This window comes from Panthera pardus, unplaced genomic scaffold (assembly GCF_024362965.1).
Source record: "Panthera pardus isolate Hobbes unplaced genomic scaffold, ASM2436296v1 HiC_scaffold_22, whole genome shotgun sequence".
Lineage (NCBI taxonomy): Eukaryota > Metazoa > Chordata > Mammalia > Carnivora > Felidae > Panthera > Panthera pardus.
The window spans coordinates 33,019,523-33,043,384 of record NW_026526788.1 but is presented as its reverse complement, the minus strand read 5'-3'; the positions used below and the strand labels follow the sequence as shown (position 1 = coordinate 33,043,384).

The 23,862-nt window shown below is 36.8% G+C and overlaps 1 protein-coding gene across 4 annotated transcripts in view; it reads right to left on the bottom strand.

Moving 5' to 3' along the window:
• Positions 1-502: 502 nt before the first annotated feature.
• MCU (mitochondrial calcium uniporter) overlaps positions 503-23,862 on the bottom strand; it is a 205,321-nt gene continuing 181,961 nt past the window's right edge. For 3 of the 4 annotated variants that reach the window (XM_019444494.2, XM_019444493.2, XM_053888571.1), the window contains 5 exons: positions 22,715-22,819; positions 11,788-11,948; positions 10,152-10,355; positions 4,389-4,505; positions 503-2,456 (listed from right to left, as the gene is read on the bottom strand). In XM_019444494.2, coding sequence (XP_019300039.2) covers positions 2,379-2,456; positions 4,389-4,505; positions 10,152-10,355; positions 11,788-11,948; positions 22,715-22,819 — 665 coding nt within the window. In that variant the 3' untranslated portion in view covers positions 503-2,378. The remainder of the gene's footprint in view (positions 2,457-4,388; positions 4,506-10,151; positions 10,356-11,787; positions 11,949-22,714; positions 22,820-23,862) is intronic. The other variant, XM_053888570.1, reaches the window with a different exon arrangement.

Genomic DNA, 23,862 nt, shown 5'->3' with positions numbered 1-23,862 from the left:
ACTAAATACAGTCAGACATTTAACGTTTAACATATGATTTTTGATAGGCCGTCAATGGATTAGGTAGCATGTGATATTTTCCTGTTTGGTGATCATACAAACTCTTAAAATAATGAAGATTTAATCTTGGTTCATTCTTGAACAACTTTCTGAAGTCCAGAAGACCACACTGGGAAATCTGGTGGTCTGATACAATAGAAAATTTTCCTGGTAGTCAGGAGATAAGGATATTGGTCTCAGTCTTGCCATTGGCTGTATTACGGCTGTAGAAGTCACTTAACCTCTGGTAGCTCTGGAAAATTAGGAAAATACTGACCATTTTAGATTCAGGAATCATGAATGAAATGCCTGTTTTTAAAATACGGGCTCTAGTAACCAAATTTAGTTTCAAAATAGTAGTTTTATAAAAATTAATTTTAGAAGTAAACGCTTCTCCACCTAGAATTACAGGAAAATAAGGTTTTGTTTTCTTGGTTTTGCTTTAAAGAATAAGATGCTATAGTTCAAAAATTGAATAAGTATTTATTGTTCCAGAAGGTACATTGCTTTTTATACATATTTCATAAATGATACAGGATTTTACACATGTTCAGTATTTTGCTATTTGTGTAAAGGACTTTTCTCCACATCTTCCCTCCCTTGCCTCCCACACACCCTGAAAGGATTTGCTCATTGCACTGTGCTGTTTCTTCTTAAAAACCCTGCACACAAACAGGATAAATGATTTAAAAATAATTCACATTAACTTAACAAAAATAAATGAGGGGAGGGGCTGAACGACTGGGGGGAGGGAAGGGGGGACATGCGCCCTTTCATTCCAACATGCCAGTGGAAGGGGTAGCGGCAGCAGTGGCGGCGGTCCTGGCTAGCCTTCGACCTCTACAAGGCACCTGGAGTCTGGGTTTGTCGCCTAAAGTGTTTCTTTTCATACACAATGATCCCAAAGGAGGACGAAAATGAGAAAGAAAGCTCCTTGCCACAATGAGGAGGGATGAATCATGTGAAAGAAAAAGCCAATCAGCTGTGTGGCAAGCCTCATCATCCTTTCCATCCTGCCCCCCACCGTAGTGCAAAACAGGATATTAGACACAGATTCCTTTGACTCTTCAACTGCAGATGTCATCTGGAAGTATGGTAGAAAATATTTTGATAGAGTATAAGATTAATTCTTCCTTCTCTCAATTTAAGATAAGAAAAAATAGGGTGAAGAGGGCAGGTTGAAGGAAGCCATAGAAATGTATTCTTGTATAAAGATAAATTGCACCCTTTGAGATCCACACACTTGATTTACAACTATTAAAGTGGTGGAGGTGGGAGGGCTCACAAACAGCGTGGAAGTGTGTGTCCTTCAAGATTAACAAAATCTCCAGACAAGGCAGCACCACCTGGGTGGGCTGGAATGCTGTCACACAAGCAGACTAACAGCATTGAAATTATTCTGGTTCTGAAATGGCTAGAGAGCCATGATTTTTAGCCAATCTGTAAACCTTACATCTTCCTGATTTGGTAATACAGCTGAACCCCCCCGCCCCCCTCTGATTTGAGTTGTGGAGGGAGAGAGGAATATCAATAGGATAGTTAAATAAAGGAGGGAAACTCTGCCTCCTTTTAAAGATTAATTAGTAAAAAAACAAAACGAAACAAAACAAAACAACCTCATGCAGTGTTGCCAATGATTCCTAGATACTGATCCAGAGCACTGGAATATACAGACATTTAAGAAGGTATTACGGGATAATCCAAAGTGTCAATTATCAAACAGTTGTAAGTTGGTTCCAACTATCATATGGATAAAATTAGTGTAACCAACAGGAGTGGGTGGTCAGAAAAGGGCACGAATAGGAGAGATTCCTGGTAACTTTGCAGAGACTGGGTCCAATTTAAAATAAATGCTAATGGCACGGGCTCAGACTCTGTTTGCCACCCACATATCTTGAGGATTTGCTTTTCTGGTATATTTATTTACTCCTATGTCAAAAATAAGAAAAGTTAAATTAAAAAAAAATTAGAGCTGAGTGGGGTGCTGGTGTGTTACTGTTTTGCTGACCCTGCAAAGAAGATGCAAGAAAGGAACACCCCCAGCATCCTTTTCTCCTTATGAATCTCTCAACTGTATAATGCATCATTTTCATCCAGAAACTAAGATTCTTGATTAAGACAATATTCACTAAGCCCTTTGAGCTTACATTCCACAAAGCCTGATCCTCAGATTTTAACATTCCCTTCTTCCCTAAGATCCTTTTTGTTTTTGTTTTTAATTAAAGGTAAAAACCCTCTACCCCGACATCCTCCCAGCTTCCACCTGCAATGCTTTAATTAAAAAGGCAATAGTTATAAACAGGTGTTCTTTCTGCCAGGATTCAGAGGCTCTTTGCAGATCAATCTTTTTCACCAATTTGTCGAAGGGGCAGATGTACTTGTAATGGGTCTCTCAGTCTCTTAAGGTCCATTTCTGCCTAAAATAGAAACAAAAGGTGAGAAAAACTGGCTAGTGAAGCGTTCAGTGATATTACTGTCTCCAGAGAAAAGGAAATTTTCTTTTCTGCATCACTATGAATCACAGAAATCATCTCAATTACTTTTAAAATAAGAGTGCCTCAGAGGCAAAGGGCTTTAAAGGCACAGGACTACAAAGGGGGACCAGAATGGAAGTCTGTCCCCGCAGTTTCAGCTGTCAACAGAGCCTTCAGAAAAGGCTGAAGGCCTATGCTGTCAATAGGCCAGGACTTGGGGATCCAAGAACATGGGGGAGCATCTGATGTACCTTGATGGCATTTCTCGAGAGAAAAGCCGTTTCATAAGCCTTTGTCTGGATCCAGAACTTTAATTTATGCAGATTCAAATTTATAATTTTAATTATGCCCCAGACCTTAGTTGTTCGTCCAATAGTTGTTTTAAGTTTTTCACTTAGTTTAAAAAAAAACAAACCAGGATTTGCTGTCAACAACAGCACTTTCAAAATTCACACACGCTGGACCTCAACCCTGAGGAGCTGGATTAATAGGCTCAGGGTGAGGCTGAAGCATCTGTATTTTTAACAGCTCCAGAGATGATCTGGTGCATTCCCTCCAGCTGAGAACCACCACCCGGAGCAACAGAAGACACCAGTCCACTTAGGCCAAGGCGGGAAGGCAGACTAAGCCTATTCAAAGCGCAACCCATCACCAAAAAGGGACAGAGAAGGGCAACCAAACCTTAAAGAGGGTGGAAGAGCTTCTAGAAATTTTTGAAAAATCTCTAAAGTCATGTAAGACTACAGAGAAGAGGAATGAAGATTTATTTACGGAAATCAAAGATATCAGAGGGAGGCACACTCAGAATTTTAAAAGGTAACTATTATGAAAAATAAAGTACATCTTTTTTTTTTTTTTTTTTTTTTTAAGCATCTTTGGGGTGCCCGGGTGGCTCAGTGGGTTAAGCATCTGACTTTGGCTCAGGTCATGATCTCACGGTTCGTGAGTTCCAGCCCTGCATCGGGCTCTGTGCTGACACCTCAGAGCCTGGAGCTTGCTTCGGATTGTGTGTCTCCCTCTCTCTCTGCCCCTCCACTGTTTGCCCTCTGTCTCTCTGTCTCAAAAATAAATAAACATTAAAAAAATTAAAAACATTGGGCTCTGTGCTGACAGCTCACAGCCTGGAGCCTGCTTCAGATTCTCTGCCCACCCCCCCTCTCTCCCTCCCTCCCCCCCCCCCGCCCCTCCCCTGCTCATGCTCTGTCTCTTTCAAAAATAAACATTGAAAAAAAATTTTTTTAATTAAAAAAATAAAAAAAGTATCTTCTAGTTCAATAAACTCTGACTTGTGCCTGGCAAACACTTGTAGTAGTCTCTCTTACCTGGATTTTATTTTTGCCCCATTGCTACCACACATTATAGGTGGAAAACATTTGAATTATTGTAAAAGATTTTTAAAAGGGAGAAAAGTAAAAAAAGCCAACTTTTGGGATGCCTGGGTGGCTCAGTCAGTTAAGCATCTGACTCTTGATTTTGGCTCAGGTCATGATCTCATGGTTTGTGAGATCAAGCCCTGCTTGAGATTCTCTCTCTCCTTTTCTCTCTGCCCCTCCCCTGCTTGTTCTCTGTCTCTAAAAAAAATTAAAATGTTAAAAAAAATAGACAAACTTAAAGAACAAACAAAAAGTAAACATAGCTCTACAAATTTCAATATGCTGGAGTTAATAGGACAGACATGACCCATCATCTTTTCACCTGCTTGTGTTCTAAAACTTTCCAGAGAGGTATCCATGCTAAAATAGTCATTTTTATCAACTGAGGAATAATTTATATAGGAAGAAGAGGGTTGGCTCATTCTTTCAGAGTTTACCCATTGAAACACTTAGCACCATACAAAATGGGACTGGAATTTATTTTTATTTTTGGAAAACTTACCTGAGCAATTGCATCCTTGAGTTGATTATATTTCTCTAGGTCAAAACGTGACTTTTTGGCTCCTTTATGGAAAAATAATAAGTATTGTCTGTCTCTGGCTTCTGGATAAACATATTCCTACAAAAATAAAGGAGAAATTAAGTTATTAGTCCTTAGAATGCCCCTTAGAATACTATCTTTACAAAATAAGCATCTACTAACTGTTGATCAGATTCAATACACGTGCACAGTTATAAAGATACATACTGATGTGTTGTGTTAAATATTTCTTAAACATTTTTTATTGTGAAACAGACACGTAAGTGTATACAAAACAAAAATGTACATCACAATGAATCATCACTAAATGAATATGTTAATCATCACCAGATAAAGAAAATCTCACACTGCCAACAACCAAGAAGGCTTCCTTGTGCCTTCCCAATTATTAACCTTTCCTTTCTCCCAAAAGGAATCACTATCTTGCCCTTAATGGTAATTGTTTTCTTTCTTTCTTTATAGCTTTCCTACTTAAGTATGCATCCCTTTCAACTCTATGGCTTAGTTTTACCTGTTTTTTGAATTTAATAAAAATAGAGTCAGACAGTAGGTATTCCGTATGGCTACTTTCACTTAATACTATGTTTGCAATATTCATCCTTTTATAGTCCACTCATTTCCATTGCTATGTTATATTCTATTGTATGACTACATCACAATTTATTTATCCACTGTACTACTGATAGACTTTTGGTGGCTTCCAGGCTTTGGCTATTATGAATAATGCTGGCAAGAACATTTTTGGGCTTAACTCTTCTGTTGGATATATACCTATAAATGGAGATCCTAGATCATAAGGTATGCCTGTGTTCAAGTTAAGAAGTGATATCAAACAGGTTTCTAAAACGATTGTACCAATTACACTCCCATCAGCAGGATATGAGAGTTGGCATCATTCTATACCCTTGCCAATACTTGGTGTTGCCAGTTAAAAGAAAAATATTAGCCATTCTGGTGTGTGTGTGTTAGAAGTACTACTTCGTTTTTAAAAACAGCTTTACTGAGATATAATTCATATACAATTCACCCATTTAAAGTGTAATGTTCAATGGTTTTTAGTGTATTCATGAAGTTGCGCCACCACCACTGCAATCAGTTTTACAACATTTTTATCATCCCCAAAAGAAATCCTGTACTCTTCAGTAGTCACTTCCTATCTCCCTTGACGTCTCCAGTTCCAGACAACTACTAATCCATGCCTCTACAGAGTTGCCTTCTGGACATTTCATATAAATGGAATCATACAACCTGAGCCTTTCGTGTCTGCCTTCTTTTAAGGTTCATCCATTTGTAGCACGTATTGGTACTTCATTTCTTTTTATTGTCAAGTAATAAATCCATTCCACTGAATGGATATACCATATTTTATTTATCCATTAATCAACTGATAGACATTTGGGTTGTTTCCACTTTTTGGCTATTATGAATAATGCTGCTATGAATATTCCCATACAAGTTTTTGTGTGAACATGCTTTCATTTCTCTTGGATATCTATAGCATTTTCCTGATCACTCATGAGGCTGAGACCTTTTTATTAGCCATTTGCATTTTCTTTTTAAGATGTGCTTATTCAAATCTCTTGCCATCGTTGTCTATTGAGTTGTCTGTTTTTTTCTTACTGACTAGTAAGATATGTTTATATATTCTGGTTATGGACCCTTTGTTGGATATATGTACTACAAATATCTCCTCCCAGCCTGTTTGCCCTTTTAATGGTGTTCTTTAGTAAACAGAAGTTCCTAATTTCAATATAGTGGGATTTATCAATCTTAGTCTTTATGATTAGCACTTTTCATTCTGGGTAAGAAGTCGCTCCCTATTCCACAGTAATTAACATATTCTCCTATATTATCTTCCAGAAGCTTTATTGTGTTACCTTTCATATTTGATTGATAATCCATCTAGAATTAATTTTTGTTAATTAAAGATGTATAAAGTCATTTCATTTTTTAATGTAGATATTTATAGAAAGACGACTCTCCTTCCTTTGCAGTGCTCTTTTTAAAATCAAGTTCATTTATACCAGGTCTATTTTTACATTCTCTCATCCATTCCATTGGACTATTTGCCTATCCTTGTGCCACTGTCTGAATTACTATAGTATGATAAATAAAGCTATAGTCTTCCATATCCAGAATGGCAAGTCCTCTTACCTAGTTTTTCTTTAAGAATTTACTGGCTTTTCTTACCCTTTTACATTTTTATAGAAATTCTAGAAGCAGCTTATTTAAATCTCTTCTCCCATCCCCAAAACTGTTGGGATTTTGACTGGGATTGCACTGAATCACATCAATCAATTTGGATACAATTGACATTTTTTAGTATTTACTTTTCTAGTCCATGAACATGTTTATTTCACTAAGTTTCCTTTACATTTAAGTTTTTCTGCATAGAGGTCTTACACATGTTTTGCATGATTTACAGGTATATACATATACACACACACACATATATACATATATATGTGCATATGTACATATATATGTATATGTATATATATGTATATATGTCTGTGTATGTGTATATTTTCCAGTGGGCATACTTAAAGGGAATTAATATAATGCTTACCCTTAGTCTTAATGAATGATAGACATAAAAATGAAGGAAAAGACATTTTCCCAAATGCAAAACTGCTACTTTCCAGTAATGTTATTATAAAAGACAGAATGGTACACATTTCCAAATTCATTTTTGTTACTCTCCTGATTAAAGAAACAAATGCTTGACAACATGGTTTTGGGTATATGCTGAATCTGCACAGATTATAATTTTGGCCCCCTTTTTTTTGTACTTTCAAGTTTTAATTTAAATTCCAGTTAGTTAACATGCAGTGTAATACTGGTTTTAGGAGAATTCATTACTTACATATAACACCCAGTGCTCATCAGAAGTGCCCTCCTTAATACCTATCATACATTTAACCCATCTCCCCACCTACCTCCCCTCTAGCAACCTCAGTTTGCTCTCTATAGTTAAGAGTCTGTATCTTGGTTTGTCTCTTTTCCCCCCCATGTTCATCTGTTTCATTTCTTAAATTCCACATATGAATGAAATCACGTGGTATTTGTCTTTCTCTGACTGACTTATTTTGCTTAGCATAATACACCTAGCTCCATCCACATCATAGCAAATGGCAAGATTTCATTCTTTTTGACAGCTGAGAAATATTCTGTTGTGTGTAGATATATGTGTGCATGTATGTGTATACATACATGCATGTACATGCATGTACATATGTGTACACGTATACATATACAAGTGTACATATACACATACATGTGTGTGTATATACATACACACACACATACATACACACACACAAACACACACCTTATCTTCTTTATCCATTCATTAGTCGATGGATATTTGCACTCTTTCCATAATTTGGCTATTGTTGATAGTGCTGCTATAAACATTGGGGTGCATGCATCCCTTCAGATCAGTTATTTTTGTATCCTTTGGGTAAATACATAGTGGTGCAATTGCTGGACCATAGGTTAGTTCTATTTTTAACTTTTTTGAGGAACCTCCATACTGTTTTCCAGAGTGGCTGCACCACTTTGCATTCCCACCAACAGTGTAAGAGGGGTTCGTTCCCCTTTCTCTGCATCCTCACCAACACCTGTTGTTTCCTGTGTTGTTAATTTTAGTCATTTTCACAGGTGTGAGGTGATATTTCATTATAGTTTTGATTTGTATTTCTCTGATGATGAGTGATGTTGAGCATTGTTTTCACGGGTCTGTTAGCCATCTGGATGTCTTCTTTGGAAGTGTCTATTCATGTCTTCTGGCTGTTTCCTCACTGGATTATTTGTTCTTTGGGTGCTGAATTTGATAAGTTCTTTATAGATTAACCCTTTCATTTGGCAATATCTTCTCGCATTCCAAAGACTGTATTTTAGTTTTGTTGATTGTTTCCTTTGCAGTGCAGAAGCTTTTTATCTTGATGAAGTCCCAATAGTTTATTTTTGCTTTTGTTTCCCTTGATTCAGGAGACATATCTAGTAAGAAGTTGCCATGGCTGATGTCAAAGAGGTTACTGCCTGTGTTCTCCTCTAAGATTTTGGTGGTTTCCTGTCTCACACTAGGTCTTTCATACATTTTGAATTTACTTTTGTGTATAGTGTAAGAAAGTGGTCCAGTTTCATTATTCTGCATGTTGCTGTCCAGTTTTCCCAACACCATTTATTGCAGAGACTATCTTTTTTCCCTTGGATATTCTTTCCTGCTTTGTTGAAGATTAGTTGACCATATAGTTATGGGTCCATTGCTGGGTTTTATATTTTGTTCCATTTATCTGTGTGCCTGGTTTTGTGCCAGTACCATATTGTCTTGATCACTACAGCTTTGTAATATAACTTGAAGACCTGAATGGTAATGCCTCCAGCTTTTCTTTTCTTTTTCAAGACTGGCTATTCAGAGTCTTTTGTGATTCCATATAAATTTTAGGATTGTTTGTTCTAGCTTTGTGAAAAATTGCTGGTGTTATTTTGATAGCAATTGCATTAAATGTGTAGATTGCTCTGGGTAGTATAGACATTTTAATAATGTATGTTCTTCCAATCCATGAGTGTGGAATGTTTTTCCATTTCTTTGTGTCCTCTTCAATTTTGTTTATAAGTGTTCTATAGTTTTCAGAGTACAGATCTTTCACCTCTTGGTTAGGCTTATTTCTAGGATGTATCTTATGGTTTTTGGTGCAATTGTAAATGGGATCGATTCCTTGATTTCTCTTTCTGCTGCTTCATTATTGGTATAAAGAAATGCAACAGATTTCTGTACATTGATTTTGTATCCTGTGACTTCACTGAATTCATGTATCAATTCTACCAAGTTTTTGGTGGAGTCTTTCAGGTTTTCTGCATAGAATATAACATCATCTGCAAATAGTGAAAGTCTGACTCTTTCATGCTAATTTGGATGCTTTTTATTTCTTTGTGTTGTCTGATTGCTAAGGCTAGGACTTCCAGTACTATGTTAAATAACAGTGGTGAGAATAGACATCCTTGTCTTGTTCCTGACCTTAGGGGGAAAGCTCTCAGTTTTTTTCCACTGAGGAAGATATTAGCTGTGGGTCTTTTGTATATGGCCTTTATGATGTTGTACTTCTAGATATTTTTAAAAGCCATTTTAAGTTACATCTTTTAAAGTTTAATTTTATAATTGTTACTGGCATATAAATATGCAGTTGATTTATGTATACTAACCTTGTATTCAGTAACCTCATTAAATTGACTTATGGATTCTAACCAATTATATGTACATGTTTTTCTATTTTTTTAATGTACAAAATCTTTGAATAATGTCAATTTTCTTTCTTTCTTTCTTTCTTTCTTTCTTTCTTTCTTTCTTTCTTTCTCTTTCTTTTCTTTCTTTCTCTCTCTCTCTCTCTCTCTCTTTCTTTCTTTCCATCTATTATAGCTTTTTCTTGCCTTCTCCTTCCAGAGATGATTTATGGCTATTTATGATGATTTATGTTCAGCATCATGCCTAACACACAATTGGCATGCAGGTGCACATACTCGTGTGTGTGTGTGTGTGTGTGTGTGTGTGTGTGTGTGTGTGTGTGTGTTGTGTGTAGGATAAATGGGTACTTAAAGGGAATTGGCCTTAGAAAGAACACGAGAACACAAGAGAAAAGAAAACTAATTTGACAACCAAAACTTCATTCATCATAAAACTTCATTCATCTCATAAAAAGTTACTCGAAGAGGAATTCTTACCTGACGTGTCATTACAAAATATGCATACATTGCCATGGCACTTCCATAAGTGATAAAGTAGGTGACTGGCTCCATGATGTCCCAGGAGTATTCCCACCAGGTAAGCCGGGCCAAAATGCCAAACTGTGTGGCCATGTAGGCAAGTCCACCCCATAGCACCAAAGTGGTCCTCTTCTCAGCTTTTCTGCTAATCTCAATTCGTACCTACGGGGCACACATGATCAGTCAACGATAAGGCATAAGGCATTTTAAATTTAAACTGTTCTACGTTCATTAAAGAAATAGGTATCATAATCAAGACATGTTAGTCTCAATTCTAACAAATGTAGTTTGTCTTCCTTAATAGTATCTGTAGTTTCTACTGGAGAAAATATTTTGTAGGAGTAACACTTTTCTTAGGACATTTGTGTTTTGTGTTGCACCCTAGAAGTAGATGAAAATATGGTGAAACTACGGGAGTGAATAAGTAAGTGTCTACAACTCTTCAACCAACTACACAATTATCTTCTTTGCAGGAGGGATATGAAACCATGCCAGTGTTCTCTTACTGTCGTATACAAAATTTAATCTATTCTCGTTCCTTATGCAAGGGGCCTGTCAGGGCACAGAATAGCACAGTGAGTCAGAGCATGAACTCTGGATTCAGAGCAAATGCACTCAGGCCCTAATATGCAAATCATTGTCAGTGTCATTATAGAGTTCTTCTGAGGACTAAATAACAGAATACAGGTAAAATACTTGGCACAATTTCCAGCACATAGTAAATATTCAACAAGGATGATAATTTATTTTGTTACGCCGATACATTAAAAAATACTTTACATTTTGAAAAGACCAAATTTAAAACTCATCCTCCTTCACAACAGTTCAAGTTTAATTGATCACATTCCTAATGGTCTTAAATTTACTGAGGATGACCTTGAGATACTGGTTATTTTTAAAGAAATCAGAAAATGCACAATATTGAGTATTTTGTTCCCTTTCTTAATCTCAAAGTATTTGCATCATCATTAAAAATAAGAACAACATATGTTTACTATAAACATCTGGAAAAATGTAAAGAAGTAAATCAATCATAATCCTACTATTCCATTAGCATTTTGGATTATGTTCCTTCTGACTTTTTTCTGTGTGTATACTTATACATACACATAAATGTGCACAGCTATATGCACAACACATTTAAAAATTGATCACAGTATGTACTAATATGCACAGTATTTTATAATATACTTTTCATAAAATTATGAATATTCTTCTATTGCATATTAGATCTATATAATCATTTTTAACAGCTGCATAATAATCCACATAATATTAATTCTTAACTTGGCTAAAACCATTATCCATTACACTCGGGACTTTTTCCAATCAGCAATTATTTCATCTTTTGTTGCAAAGGCGGTAAATCTGGTTAAGGGCAGAAATTTAGACTTCAAAGTTCTAAGTCCTCTAATTCCTTGTTAAGTCTTTTCTTAGCTTGACTGGAATTTTTTTATGGTTCAGTCCCCAAAACTAAAGGACTAGTTTGAATGACATAGCTCAATTACCAAAAGAGACAGATGGAAAAAAAGCAGACATATATACTCTTGAAAAATTAGTGGTGAAGAGGAGGGTCTGAGATTTGAATTGGCACCTTTTCCAGGGGAGCCAGTTGCTGTTTGAGATCCTCTAATCTTTCAATAAGCTCCCTTTCCTTGTTTAACTGGTGCTGCTCGATGCACAGTGTGGTGTATAGCTGCTGGACGAGTGTCTTTACATCGTTCAGTGTTGCTGCATTTTCGTGGCTTAAGAGGTCTGAAAAAGAGGGGTTACATTGTTTTAAACGTATGCCTTAGCTGGAGAGTTGCTATTCCTAGGGCTATCAGACAATGATAAGAACAAGACAGAGTCATCCACCACAGGGATCCCACCATCGGTTTCTTTCAGTGTTCAACTGAAGGGAAGTGATAGTTCCTTAAAAAAAATTTTTTTTTTCAATGTTTATTTTTGAGAGAAACAGAGTGTGAGCAGGGGAGGAACAGACGGAGAGGGAGACACAGAATCCAGACCAGGCTCCAGGCCCCAAGTTGTCAGCAGAGAGCCCGATGCAGGGCTTGAGCCCACGTACTGAGAGGTCATGACCTGAACTGAAGTCGGACGTCCAACGGAGCCCCCTTTTTAAAACAGAGGTAACTACCAATCCTAGAAAGTAAGTTCATATTTGGGCAACTTGAAAATTTTGAAGCCAACATCTACCATTATATTCTTGGAAGTCAAAATGCTACAAATAAGGCTATAAATAATCATAATCTTCATTACATAAAAAATTTAAGGCAGTATATTAAAAACTAGTAGAGAGGTTCAGAATCAATCTCACTATTATGCTCATTAAAATGCTTATCTAGAATTTATCTGTGGTCTTGCCATTTCAATTGGTGATTTTCTTCCTGTTTAACACCTGAGGAAAAAATACACAGTATTTCAAATTTGCAAATACAAATGTATAAATAAAAATACAATTATCCTAAAAAGATTAGCCTCCATACACCTTCCCCGCATACCAACTTTTATTTATTCCTGTTAGGAAAAGACACAGAATAGCAGTTTGGACTTCAATATCATGTTTTAGAGGGCATGAAGGTTAAGAGAATGATTGAAAGTGTAAAAGATTGAATTCTTTGATTCAATATCCTCTTCTATGAATAGCATGTGTTTCCAGAAATCTAAAAATTATGTTTTGAGAATATAATAAAAAATAAGCTATCTCAGCTGTCAAAGAATAAAAAAAAAAAAGACACAAGGAATAAAACTTTTGTTTTAAAATCTTATTAGCCTTGGGGAGCCTGGGTGGCTCAGTCAGTTAAGTACCCAGCTCAGGTCATGATCTCCTGGTTCGTGAGATCGAGCCCCATGTTGGGCTCCGTGCTGACAGTGCAGAGCCTGCTTGGGATTCTCTCTCTCCCTCTCTCTCTGTCTCTCCCCTGCTTGTCCATGCACTCTGTCTCAAAATAAATAAATAAACTTAAAACAAAAGTTAAAATGTTAAATAAATCTTAGCCTCAAATGTGACATTTTGTTAGGTATAGCCATAAGGTCAGCCCTCTTCTTTTTTTTTTTTTTTTTTTTTAACGTTTATTTATTTTTGAGGCAGAGAGAGACAGAGCATGAATGGGGGAGGGGCAGAGAGAGAGGGAGACACAGAATCCGAAGCAGGCTCCAGGGTCTGAGCTGTCAGCCCAGAGCCCGACGCGGGGCTCGAACTCACGGACCGCGAGATCGTGACCTGAGCCGAAGTCGGACGCTCAACTGACTGAGCCACCCAGGCGCCCCGGTCAGCCCTCTTCTAATTCAAAATAAACCACAGTCAAAATTAGCTGTGTATTTAAACTTTTTTCAAGGATGTCCATGAGTACAGTTATCAAAAAATTCAATCAATGAAAAATTCAAATAAGGACAGCAAGTTGGATTACAGAAGAGCTGAAATGCGTGCTGAATTAATGGGAACAGACAAAAGCAAGAGCACTTTGAGTTCTAGAAGTCATCTATGTCAACAAGGTTTTCTTTGCATTGAAGTTGTAGCTCATGTTTGCATGTGGCTTTATACTTTCCAAAGTTACCAGAAGAGGAAGCTGTACTCTAGAAGGCAGTAACTTGTTTGGAATATCAGTGAAGTGGTAGGATGTCTCCTGACTCCATAACTGGAACTGAGTTATAATGATTCCACCATATAATAATATTTCTCCTGAAAATGTGGTCCCCTTTCAAAAGACAATTCCTTAAGTAGTGATCAATTATCTATGGTTGTTGAAATCTTTTCACATATATCTCATATTATTCTCACAATAACAGGAGTAAACTTGGTGCCCAAAATTTATAAATGAGGAAACTGAACCCCAAAGATAAGATTAACAAATGTTTTTGTGTAAGTTACTGATCTAGTCACTACAGAGGGAAAAAAAATAAAATGTGAGGTGGCTGTTCTCCTTAATGAGGTCTAATAATAATATATATGAAATTACAGAACTAGTAGGGAGTGGACAAAGATCTGAAGGGTAGTCCATTGGCTTTCCTATTTGACGCTCTTTCTTTTCCCATTTTAACTTTCAATACTTTAAGTATTATGTGGGGAATAAGTTTAGGAATTCCCTGAGCTTGCAATGATGGGTTAACAAGGCTTAGGATGAAAGCATCCAAAATCAGGTAATCAGGTAATCAAAGCTAGGTAATCAGGGTGGAAGCCCCCCCCTCCCCCACCCCCCTCCGGCAACTAAGTAGGATAGCAGAAAGCTGCTTTCACAGGAGGGAAGGACCAGAATGGGTAAAGAGGTAAATAGGCTACAGACAGCAGCAGGGTGAAGTTTTTGCCCAGAGCGGAGATAATGGAGCTAATTAACAAAAGAAAGGTGCCTTGTTGACCCCGAGGTAGTAAGCTCTACCTGTCTTATCCCCTAGGCAAGCTAAGATAGACAGGCTGCACCTTATGCCTGCCTAAACAACCATCTGCCTGGTGCTGGGATTTTGTTTTGTATTGACCCAAACCCCTAACACTGCATATCTTCAAAACCCTCTTTCTCTCACACACAGGAGTTAATGTTCACAGTTTCATTGTCTCTTTGTGAATATCCATCATGCTTGTAAGCTTTCTGATCCCAATAAAAATGGAGCAAGGACCTTTATTCGGGGCTCTTGTCTCTTCCTGGACATTAGTCTCTTTCACATTTTAATTCTGCATCCGCTCTCTTCCTGGACAAGAGAGAACTCCAGACCCCGAATCTACAACAGTAATGTATTTGCTTAGAAGTCCAAGGAAGGAAGGGAGGGAGGGAGGAAGGGAAAAAGGGAGGGGAGGAAGAAAAAAGGAGAGGAAGCAAGTAAGCAAAACTAAACAGAATCTCTTCTCTTCCTTTTCCTAATGGAGCATGGACATGTTAACGATCAAACATATAGAGACAGTCATAACCTGAAAATCCATAAAATTGGAAATCAGGCTTGGAAATTGTTTTACAAAAAAGCAAGTCTCTATTAGAATATCATTCATTGAAAACCTGTTAGTTTAAAAATTAATATTTCTATTATGGCCTCTGCTGTGTAGAAAATTTATTTTTTGTATCAGTCTTTTCTTTTATGGCTTCTGGGTTTTATGTTATAGTTAGAAAGCTTTTTCTCATTTCAAGGTTATAAAAATATTTCTCTTTTGATTGTCTTTCATTACTTTAAATATTTCTTTTTCTTCTTCAAAATCTAACTTTTTGATCCACATATTCTTTGACATAGTCTTCCACTTCCGAGTATTTTTCTTATATATACACTCAGAGACTTCCTAAGTGACACATTCAGGATTATTTGATGCTATAATATATACTACAGCAAAAGATGAAAACTACATAAAAGTCCATCAATAAGTTATAAAATAAGCAGTTAAGTAAATGATGATATACATTCATACAATGCAATACAAGTGCAATACAATGTGAAAAAGAATGAGGAATTTTTTATGTACTGGTATAGTAAGATTTTCAGAAAACATCATTAGATGAGAAAAGCAGTTTGGTGGTTTTATACCTTGCCAATCTAGCTAAACTGGAATTATGTTTTCGAAAATACCCATCCCTGTATGTATGGTTCAGAGTTAGCATTAACCAAATGAGAAATTCAAGTAAGATTTTGGAAGGCGGAAGTGAGGCAGAAGCCATTATGCTCTGAAGGCTGTAGTGGGTAGTAGTGAGAGACAGATGCAGGCGCCTAGAGATGCTAGCTTGTGCTTGTTTTCCCATTCTCTGCATCTAGCTCTTTTTTCTCAACTGCCACCTCTGTTGATGAATGGCACATCCAGGCCCACAACCAGATGCAGGCTTCTAGAGCTCTGCTGTCCAAAAGAGTAACCATGAGTCACATATAGCTATTTAAATTTAATTAAAATAAAATAAAATTTAAAATTCAGTTCTTCAGTCACACTAGCCACATTTCAAGGGTTCAATAACCACCTGTGACTAATGGCTACCATACTGGACAGTGCAGAAATGGAACATTTACATTATCACAGATAATGTATGTATCTGCCAGCACTGTCTTACGATTTCTCTATCGGTCCTCCTTTGCAGCCCATCCTAATAGTTAGACGCATTTGAATTTACAGGTTCCTTGGCAAGCTTTGATTAATCTCCCTGTGCCATCACTTTAAAATTAGTGACTTTTCTCTGATCTTCCAAGCTCCCATTTTCACTCTTACTTTTTTTCCTTTGAAGTTTTTATTTAAATTCCAGTTAGTTAACATACAGTATTAGTTTCAAGAGTACAATATAGTGACTCAACAATTCCATACATTACTCCCTGCTCATCACAACAAGTGCACTCCTTAATCTCCATCACCTGTTTAACCCATCCCCCCACACCCCCTCCCTTCTGGTAACCATCAGTTTGTTTTCTAACTGTCAGTCTGTTTCATGGTTTGCCTCTCTCTCTTTTCTCACTTTTTTTCCTCCTTTGCTCATTCGTTTTGTTTCTTAATTTCCATATACGAGTGATATAATATTTGTCTTTCTCTGACTTATTTCACTTAACATAATATTCTCTAGCTCCATACATGTGGTTAAAAATGGCAAGATTTCATTTTTTATGGCTAATATTCCTGTGTGTGTGTGTGTGTGTGTGCGCGCGTACCAACTCAGATCAGGCATCACTAAAGCCCCAATAAACTCAAGAGATTTGGCTTTGTTAGATTTTCTTGTCGGGAAGAATATGGTTCCAAGGTATTATCATGGTGGAGGAAAACATCAATCCCAAACCTTTGACCCTGAAAACTTTGCCCACATATTTGGAGATGAAATTATAAGAAGAGAGCAGATAAATCTGTTAATGGCTAAACAATACCACTTTTGGATGATGTGTGTATCCTTCACTAAAAATGCAATGAGGTGTTTATTAATGTTTCTGCACATGTCATCAGTGCCAGGAAATTAAGGTACAGAAAGGCAAGGAGATGTGCAAATTACTGAGGATTAAAAGTCTTTTTAGCTACTAGAATGGTTTAAGAAGGACTTTGGCTATTTTAGTCTCTGGTCAGGTATTTGTTATTGTTTGTATTTGGTTTGCCTGCTCAACCATTTCCCTCAACTTATTTACATCATTAAGAGAGAAGCAAGGTTTCCAATATCCTTTGGAAGGATAAATGGGGAAAAGGGCTTAGTGGTGCCTATCAAAATGATTCTCCTTAGCACAACGTACAACAACCAGTGATTTAGATTATATTCTCTTCCTTCCCAGTATTAAGTGGAAGGTAGTTAATTACTACTTCAACATGGACTGAGATAAAAGGCCTTTTGTGCTCCCTTTCCATATTCCTCCCTCCATTCCAGATTTAGATTAGGTTTTAAAATCATTTAATTGCTAAAACAGTTCCTTTTCTCATCCTGCAGCGGACAGAGGGCGATCCAGCCATACACAGCTATGCTAACCAAGAGAATGCAATGGAGCCTGCAGTGAGCCTTACTGCCATGACCTGCCCCCTTGGTTCCGTCTCAGCTTTTTTCTGCCTCTTCCCTTTCTCATTTGGGGTTAGGTTCAACCCTTAAGTATCCGTAATACTTACAGACTGTCGACCCCACATACACATTAAGTGGGCCTTTATTAGATCCTCTATCAATAAGCCCCCTATCCTCACTGCCTGATGGAAGTGTGTGAAGTTCAGGTTTACTGATACACAGCATTCATACAGCATTTTTAGTTCTAAAGTGCTATCCGTCAACAGGGAAAAGAAAAATAGGAGAGGAATGTGAAAGTTACAGGGGTGAGGGGTGAGTAGAAAAAATTGTTTTAACACTTAAAAAACTGTCCTGGAAAAGTTTTCCTTCATTCCTTCTTTCAACTGTTATTAGATCTGTTCCATCTGCTCCCTGTGTTTATAAAATCCTAGTGCTCCTCATCGTCTGACACCTAAGCCCTAGTACTTGCAATTTCTTTTCTGTTTAGCCTTTTTAATAAAAAGGGTTCCAACATGGGGAAGAGGATTGTCTCATGGGGATGACTGCCAACCTTCTCCAATACAGAAATTCAAACTGCTCTCCTACTTGATGTAGCTGAAAACTAGTGGTGACTTAGATGCCAGCAATATCTTCTTCAGACAGGGAGAGAAGATTATACGGCAGAAACAAAATTAAAACCTATTTTATATATCATCAAAAGAAACAAATGACTTTCTTTACGATGTTTTCTTAAGATCTTTTTAAAAATTTTAACTCTAATATAGTTAACATATAGTATTATATTTGTTTCAGGTGTACAATATAGTGATTCGACAATTCCATATATCACTCGGTCCTCATCACAAGTGTCCTCCTTAATCTCCAACATCTATTTAACCCTTCCCTCTACCTCTCCCTCTGGTAACCATCAATTTGTTCTCCATAGTTAAGAGTCTTTTTCCTGGTTTGTCTCTCTCTTTTGTTTTATTTCTTAAATTCCACATACAAGTGATATCATATGGTATGTGTCTTTCTCTGACTTATTTCACTTAGCAATACTCTCTAGCTCCATCTGCGTCATTGCAAACGGCAAGATTTCATTCTTTTTTTATGGCTGAATAATATTCTAGTGCATGTGTGCATGTATATATATACACACACATATATACATCTTTTTTATCCATTCATCTATCGATGAACACTTGGGCTGCTTCCATAGTTTGTCCATTGTATAAAATGCTGCTATAAACACATGGGTGCATATATCCCTTTGAATTAGTGCTTTTGTATTTTTTGGGTAAACACCCAGTAGCTCAATTACTGGATCATAGAGTACTTCTATTTTAAACATTCTGAGGAACTTCTATACTGTTTTCCATAGTGGCTGCTCCAGTTTGCATTTCCACCAACAGTGCAAGAGGGCTCCTTTTTCTCTACAACCTGCCAACACTTGCTTATTGTGTTTTTGATTTTTACTATGTTTCAAAAGTTTGAGGAAAGAGTTTATGGACTTAAAACAGTATTATTCAAGCTTCTGTGTGAAATGGTATCTAATGGCAAAATCTCTCATTGGCTAAGAACAGTGGTGAGAGAGCTTTGATGTATGAAAATATTTTAAATGTTGAAAAGATCTTTTAAAATTCTACACCAGTGCCGCTATTGAGCTTACGGAATTTCACTTCAATTTACAATTATTCCATGAATCATAGACTTTTGACCCTTGCAAACTTCATTTTCTAACTGACATCTAAGGAAGCTGGGCAGACTGCTGAATTGATTCCCAGAGAATCAACTATAATTTCTTCCCCTTTCAGTTTCTACCTTTACTTTCCCTTATTCAACTTGGGAATAGCCTGATCTAAAACACTGTAAACATTCATTTCCGCTTTATTTTTTTTAAGTTTATTTATTTTGAGAAAGAGAGAGAGAGAGAGAGAATGAATGTGAGCAGGGGAGGGACATAGAGAGAAGGGAAGAGAGAGAATCCCAAGGAGGCTCTGTGCTGCCAGTGCAGAGCCTGACATGGGGCTTGATCTCATGAATGTGAGATCATGACCTGAGCTGGGATCAAGAGTCAGATGCTTAACCAACTAAGCCACTCAGGCTCCCCTCATTTCTGCTTTAAAAACAGCATTAGACAAGATGGTTACAATTAGTCATTGATTAAAAGTCTCTAGTTTTTGACAACATAATATATGGAAGCTTATTTTCCTGCTTATTATAATTTACATAAGGATACATTAGTCAACTTTAAAATTTTTACTAATACAAAATAGAAAATCTAAATAGAATGAGCTCTCACATACACCAAATTCTCCTCAGTATAATGCTCTCAAGACCTATCCAAGTTGTTTCCTTCTTTTTCAGAGCTAAATAATATTCCATTATATGTATAAACCACATCTTTTTAATCATTCATCTGTGGACAATCAGGTTGTTTCCACATCTTCACTAACGTGAATAATGCTGCAGTGAACATGGGAGTGCAGATACCTCTTTAAGATCCTGATTTCATTTCCTTTGGTTATATACCCAAAAGTGGGATTGCTGGATCATACAGTATTCTACATCAGTCAAAGGGTACCAAAATTCCAATTGTAAGATGAGTAAATTTTGGGGATCTGTTGTATAGCATGGTGACTATAGTTAACAATATTATATTGTATACTTGAAATTTGCTGAGAAAGCAGACCTTAAGTGTTATTACCACACGTGCGCACACACACACACACACACACACACACACACACACGTAATTATGTGAGGTGATGGAGGTGTTAACTAATCCTATTGTGGTAATCATTTTGTAACATTAAAGTGTATCAGTTCATTACACTGTACTCCTTAAACTTACAATGCTGTATGTCAATTTTATGCTAATAAGGCTGGAAAAGAAAGAGCAAATTTAAAGAACAACAAAAACTGAGTAAAATAAGCCTGTACCTCTGTTATCTTAAGGGGAACTTCTAGTCCAAAAATCAAGGAATAAAGAAGAAAAACATATTAGCTTGGCTAGTATATAGCTAACAATCCCTAGTCTATGTGTTCAATTATTCCAATGTAATAACTGGCTTAGTAATGTCTTACTATTTAAAGGAAACTGTTCCCACTCTTGCTGTATTTACTGTACTTTTTCTAAACTAGTTCCATTTCAACTAGCTTGCACACAGAAAATAATCTGGCTTCTGAACAAACAAAATGCTACCAACTTGATTCACTTATTTCACTCAACATAGTATGACTATCTGAGTCAATGGAGGATACAAAATCACAGTCCTTTTGTCTGAGCATTAATAAAGAAGAGTTCAGACAACAGATTAGTCACTTCTGGTTGGCTGGGATTTAGAGAAATAAAGAACAGCAAGAATAGGATTATTAAAGCCTTCATGGAAGAGCTGACCTTGATGATTTTGACATGGGGAAATAGGAGGTTAGGAAGAAAGAAAAAAGGCACCGTAGAGAAAGTAAACACTGAGATGGCGAAAAACAAGGCACAGTTCAGGAAACACCAAAGGATTAGAGGGTGGAGGAAAAGTAGGTAACATGTTAAGAGAGATAGAGGAAAACTTAAAAAAAATTTTTTTAATGTTTATTTTTGAGAGAGAGAGAGACAGAGTGTGAGCGGGGCAGGGGCAGAGAGGCAGAGAGAGAGAGAGAGAGAGAGAGAGAGAGAAAGAGAGAGAAAGAGAGAGAAAGAGAGAGAAAGAGAGAGAAAGAGAGAGAAAGAGAGAGAAAGAGAGAGAAAGACACAGAATCTGAAGAGGCTCCAGGCTCTGAGTTGTCAGCACAGAGCCCGATGCAGGGCTCAAAGTCACAAGCCGTGAGATCATAACCTAAGCCGAAGTCAGACGCTTAACCAACTGAGCCACCCAGGCGCCCCTAGAGGAAAACTTTTAAAGTAGATGTGGACCAGATTTTGGAGGCATTCAATGTTTAGGCTTTCACTGAGAATATTTTCTACATTAGACACAATTCTCAAAAGCAGAATTACAAAGAAGGGATGCCCCAGAAGGCTGGTGGAGAGGGTGGCGGTAATGGAAGGGGCATTAACAACATCAGTAAGTGATAATAGAGATCAAGGACAGAGACAGAAAAGTGACAGAAAAAGACACATATCAAATGCTATTTTAGAGGCCTATTTAGCATCAGTACTGTGCAGAAGCCATATTGGGAGCCTGGGATAAAAAGAAAAATCAGTAATACTGACTGCTTTATTTAAATTTTTGATATTTTGTTCATCATGGGATTTTGGCATTAACTTTGGTTTTTTAAAATAGTTCATTAAAGTATTATTTATCTTGATTACTGAGGGTTTTTTTCGGGGGCACCCTCTTAAAATCTGCACCTGAGGCAAGTATCATACTTTTGATTATTTATTTAAATTTTTTTTTAACGTTTATTCATTTTTGAGAAACAGAGAGAGGCAGAGCATGAGGCGGGTAGGAACAGAGAGAGAGGGAGATACAGAATCCGAAGCAGGCTCCAGACTCTGAGCTGTCAAAACAGCCCAATGTGGGGCTCAAACCCACCAACCGTGAGATCATGACCTGAGCTGAAGTCAGACGCTTAACTGACTAAGCCACCCAGGCATCCCTGTATATCACACTTTTTATATGAAAGCATATACGTGTCAGAAGTTCCTAAGGACTATTATGATACAATATAATTGACTTTCACACTGCTTACCTTGAGCCAAAAAAAAAAAGATTAATTCATTCCTGTTATAAATGTTAAGAGGACAGGGAAGTCCATAATTTATTTTTAAAAAGATTTCCCTGTGATGTTATTAAGATAATGTGATTTTTAGCCTGTTTGGAGGGAAGGAGCTTAAGTTACACAGAACATTCATTTATGTGGAACATTCATTTATGTGAAGCATTTATATCCAATAATAAAGCATTCTGGTGTCTAGGTAGAATCTAAGTTTTCATCATTGTACTAGCCAGGTATTCAAGCATGAGACACTCAATGAGCTCTTCAACTGAAACAGAGTCTACCTGGATGTAAGACTTTTCAGTGTTCTTTGAATATTGTCTGCTTCTCAAGGTCATCCAGGGAAGAATAAAGTTCTTTCCAAAAGCCCTCCCACATTTCTCTGATCTTATCAAGGTTACTTTTTACCTCTCTTTGGCGGTCGTACATGATATGTTAAGTCATTAATGACCAGCTTAAAGTCATCAAGGAGTAGGAGGTCTATTCCTGTTGAGGCAGCAACTCGAACGCCATCTGTAAAAAAAATTTAAATGTGAAAATTTAAACTCGTCGTATATCCCTAATTGTTTGAGAATGATCAGAAAAAAGCAATCCTCAAAATCAATTTTAAAAATTATATCTTCTCTTTTAAATTCTAGTTCATTTTTGCCTCATCCCCAAATTCTATGCTAAACAAAGCTTATATTATCTGAGGCTTTTTGCTTTCATGATCTCAAGTCTATGAAGATTTAATAATACACTTTTCTGCCAAAACTTTATCAACAAGTAAAATAATTACATAGATCTATCGGTGTCAGTTGGAAATCTCGGGTCATGGGAGAGCAGCATGGATGTCATATTATCTATCCATGATGGAAGTTGGTGGAGTAAAAAAAAAAAAACAAAAACAATGCTTTCTAATGTATGGTACTTCTCAGTATAATTACTGATTCGTCACCAATAATTTGGTAGGGACAGATGTTAGCAAAGTACACCATACTGGTCTACTAGTTATATTACTAGATAAGATGAAAATTAAGTATATTTAAACTACTTACAGCATAGAAATGTGGCAAGTTGTTGACAACTGGTAAATCCAAGGGTAAATGGGTACTTCCAATATAGTCTTTTAAGCTTTCTGTAGGTTTAAAATTTTTCAAAGAATGGGAAAAAATGTAAGGCACTTAAATAAATAGGACAGATGCATGTCAAATGGGAATTTTTTAGTGCCTTATTTTACATTCTTTTCCAATCACATATGTCTTTATTTTACAAACTATGTGAAATACGGAACAAGATCTAAAAAGAAGTCCTATTATTTCATATCTCCAGAGATGAGGGCTCAACCACTAGAAAAATTTATTTTATGCCTAAGGTAATGATAAAAGGTTTCAATAACATAGAATGTGACTGACTGCTCCTCTTTGCCCATGGCATTGTATGTGAGGTGCTTCTGAATGAGACTTTTTGTGTATATTCAGTTCCTAAAACTGAACAATTATATTCTGAGAACTGAGACAGAAATCACAGTCTCTCCTGACATTTGCTAAGCAAAAAAATGTGTCCTAAAGTTAAGA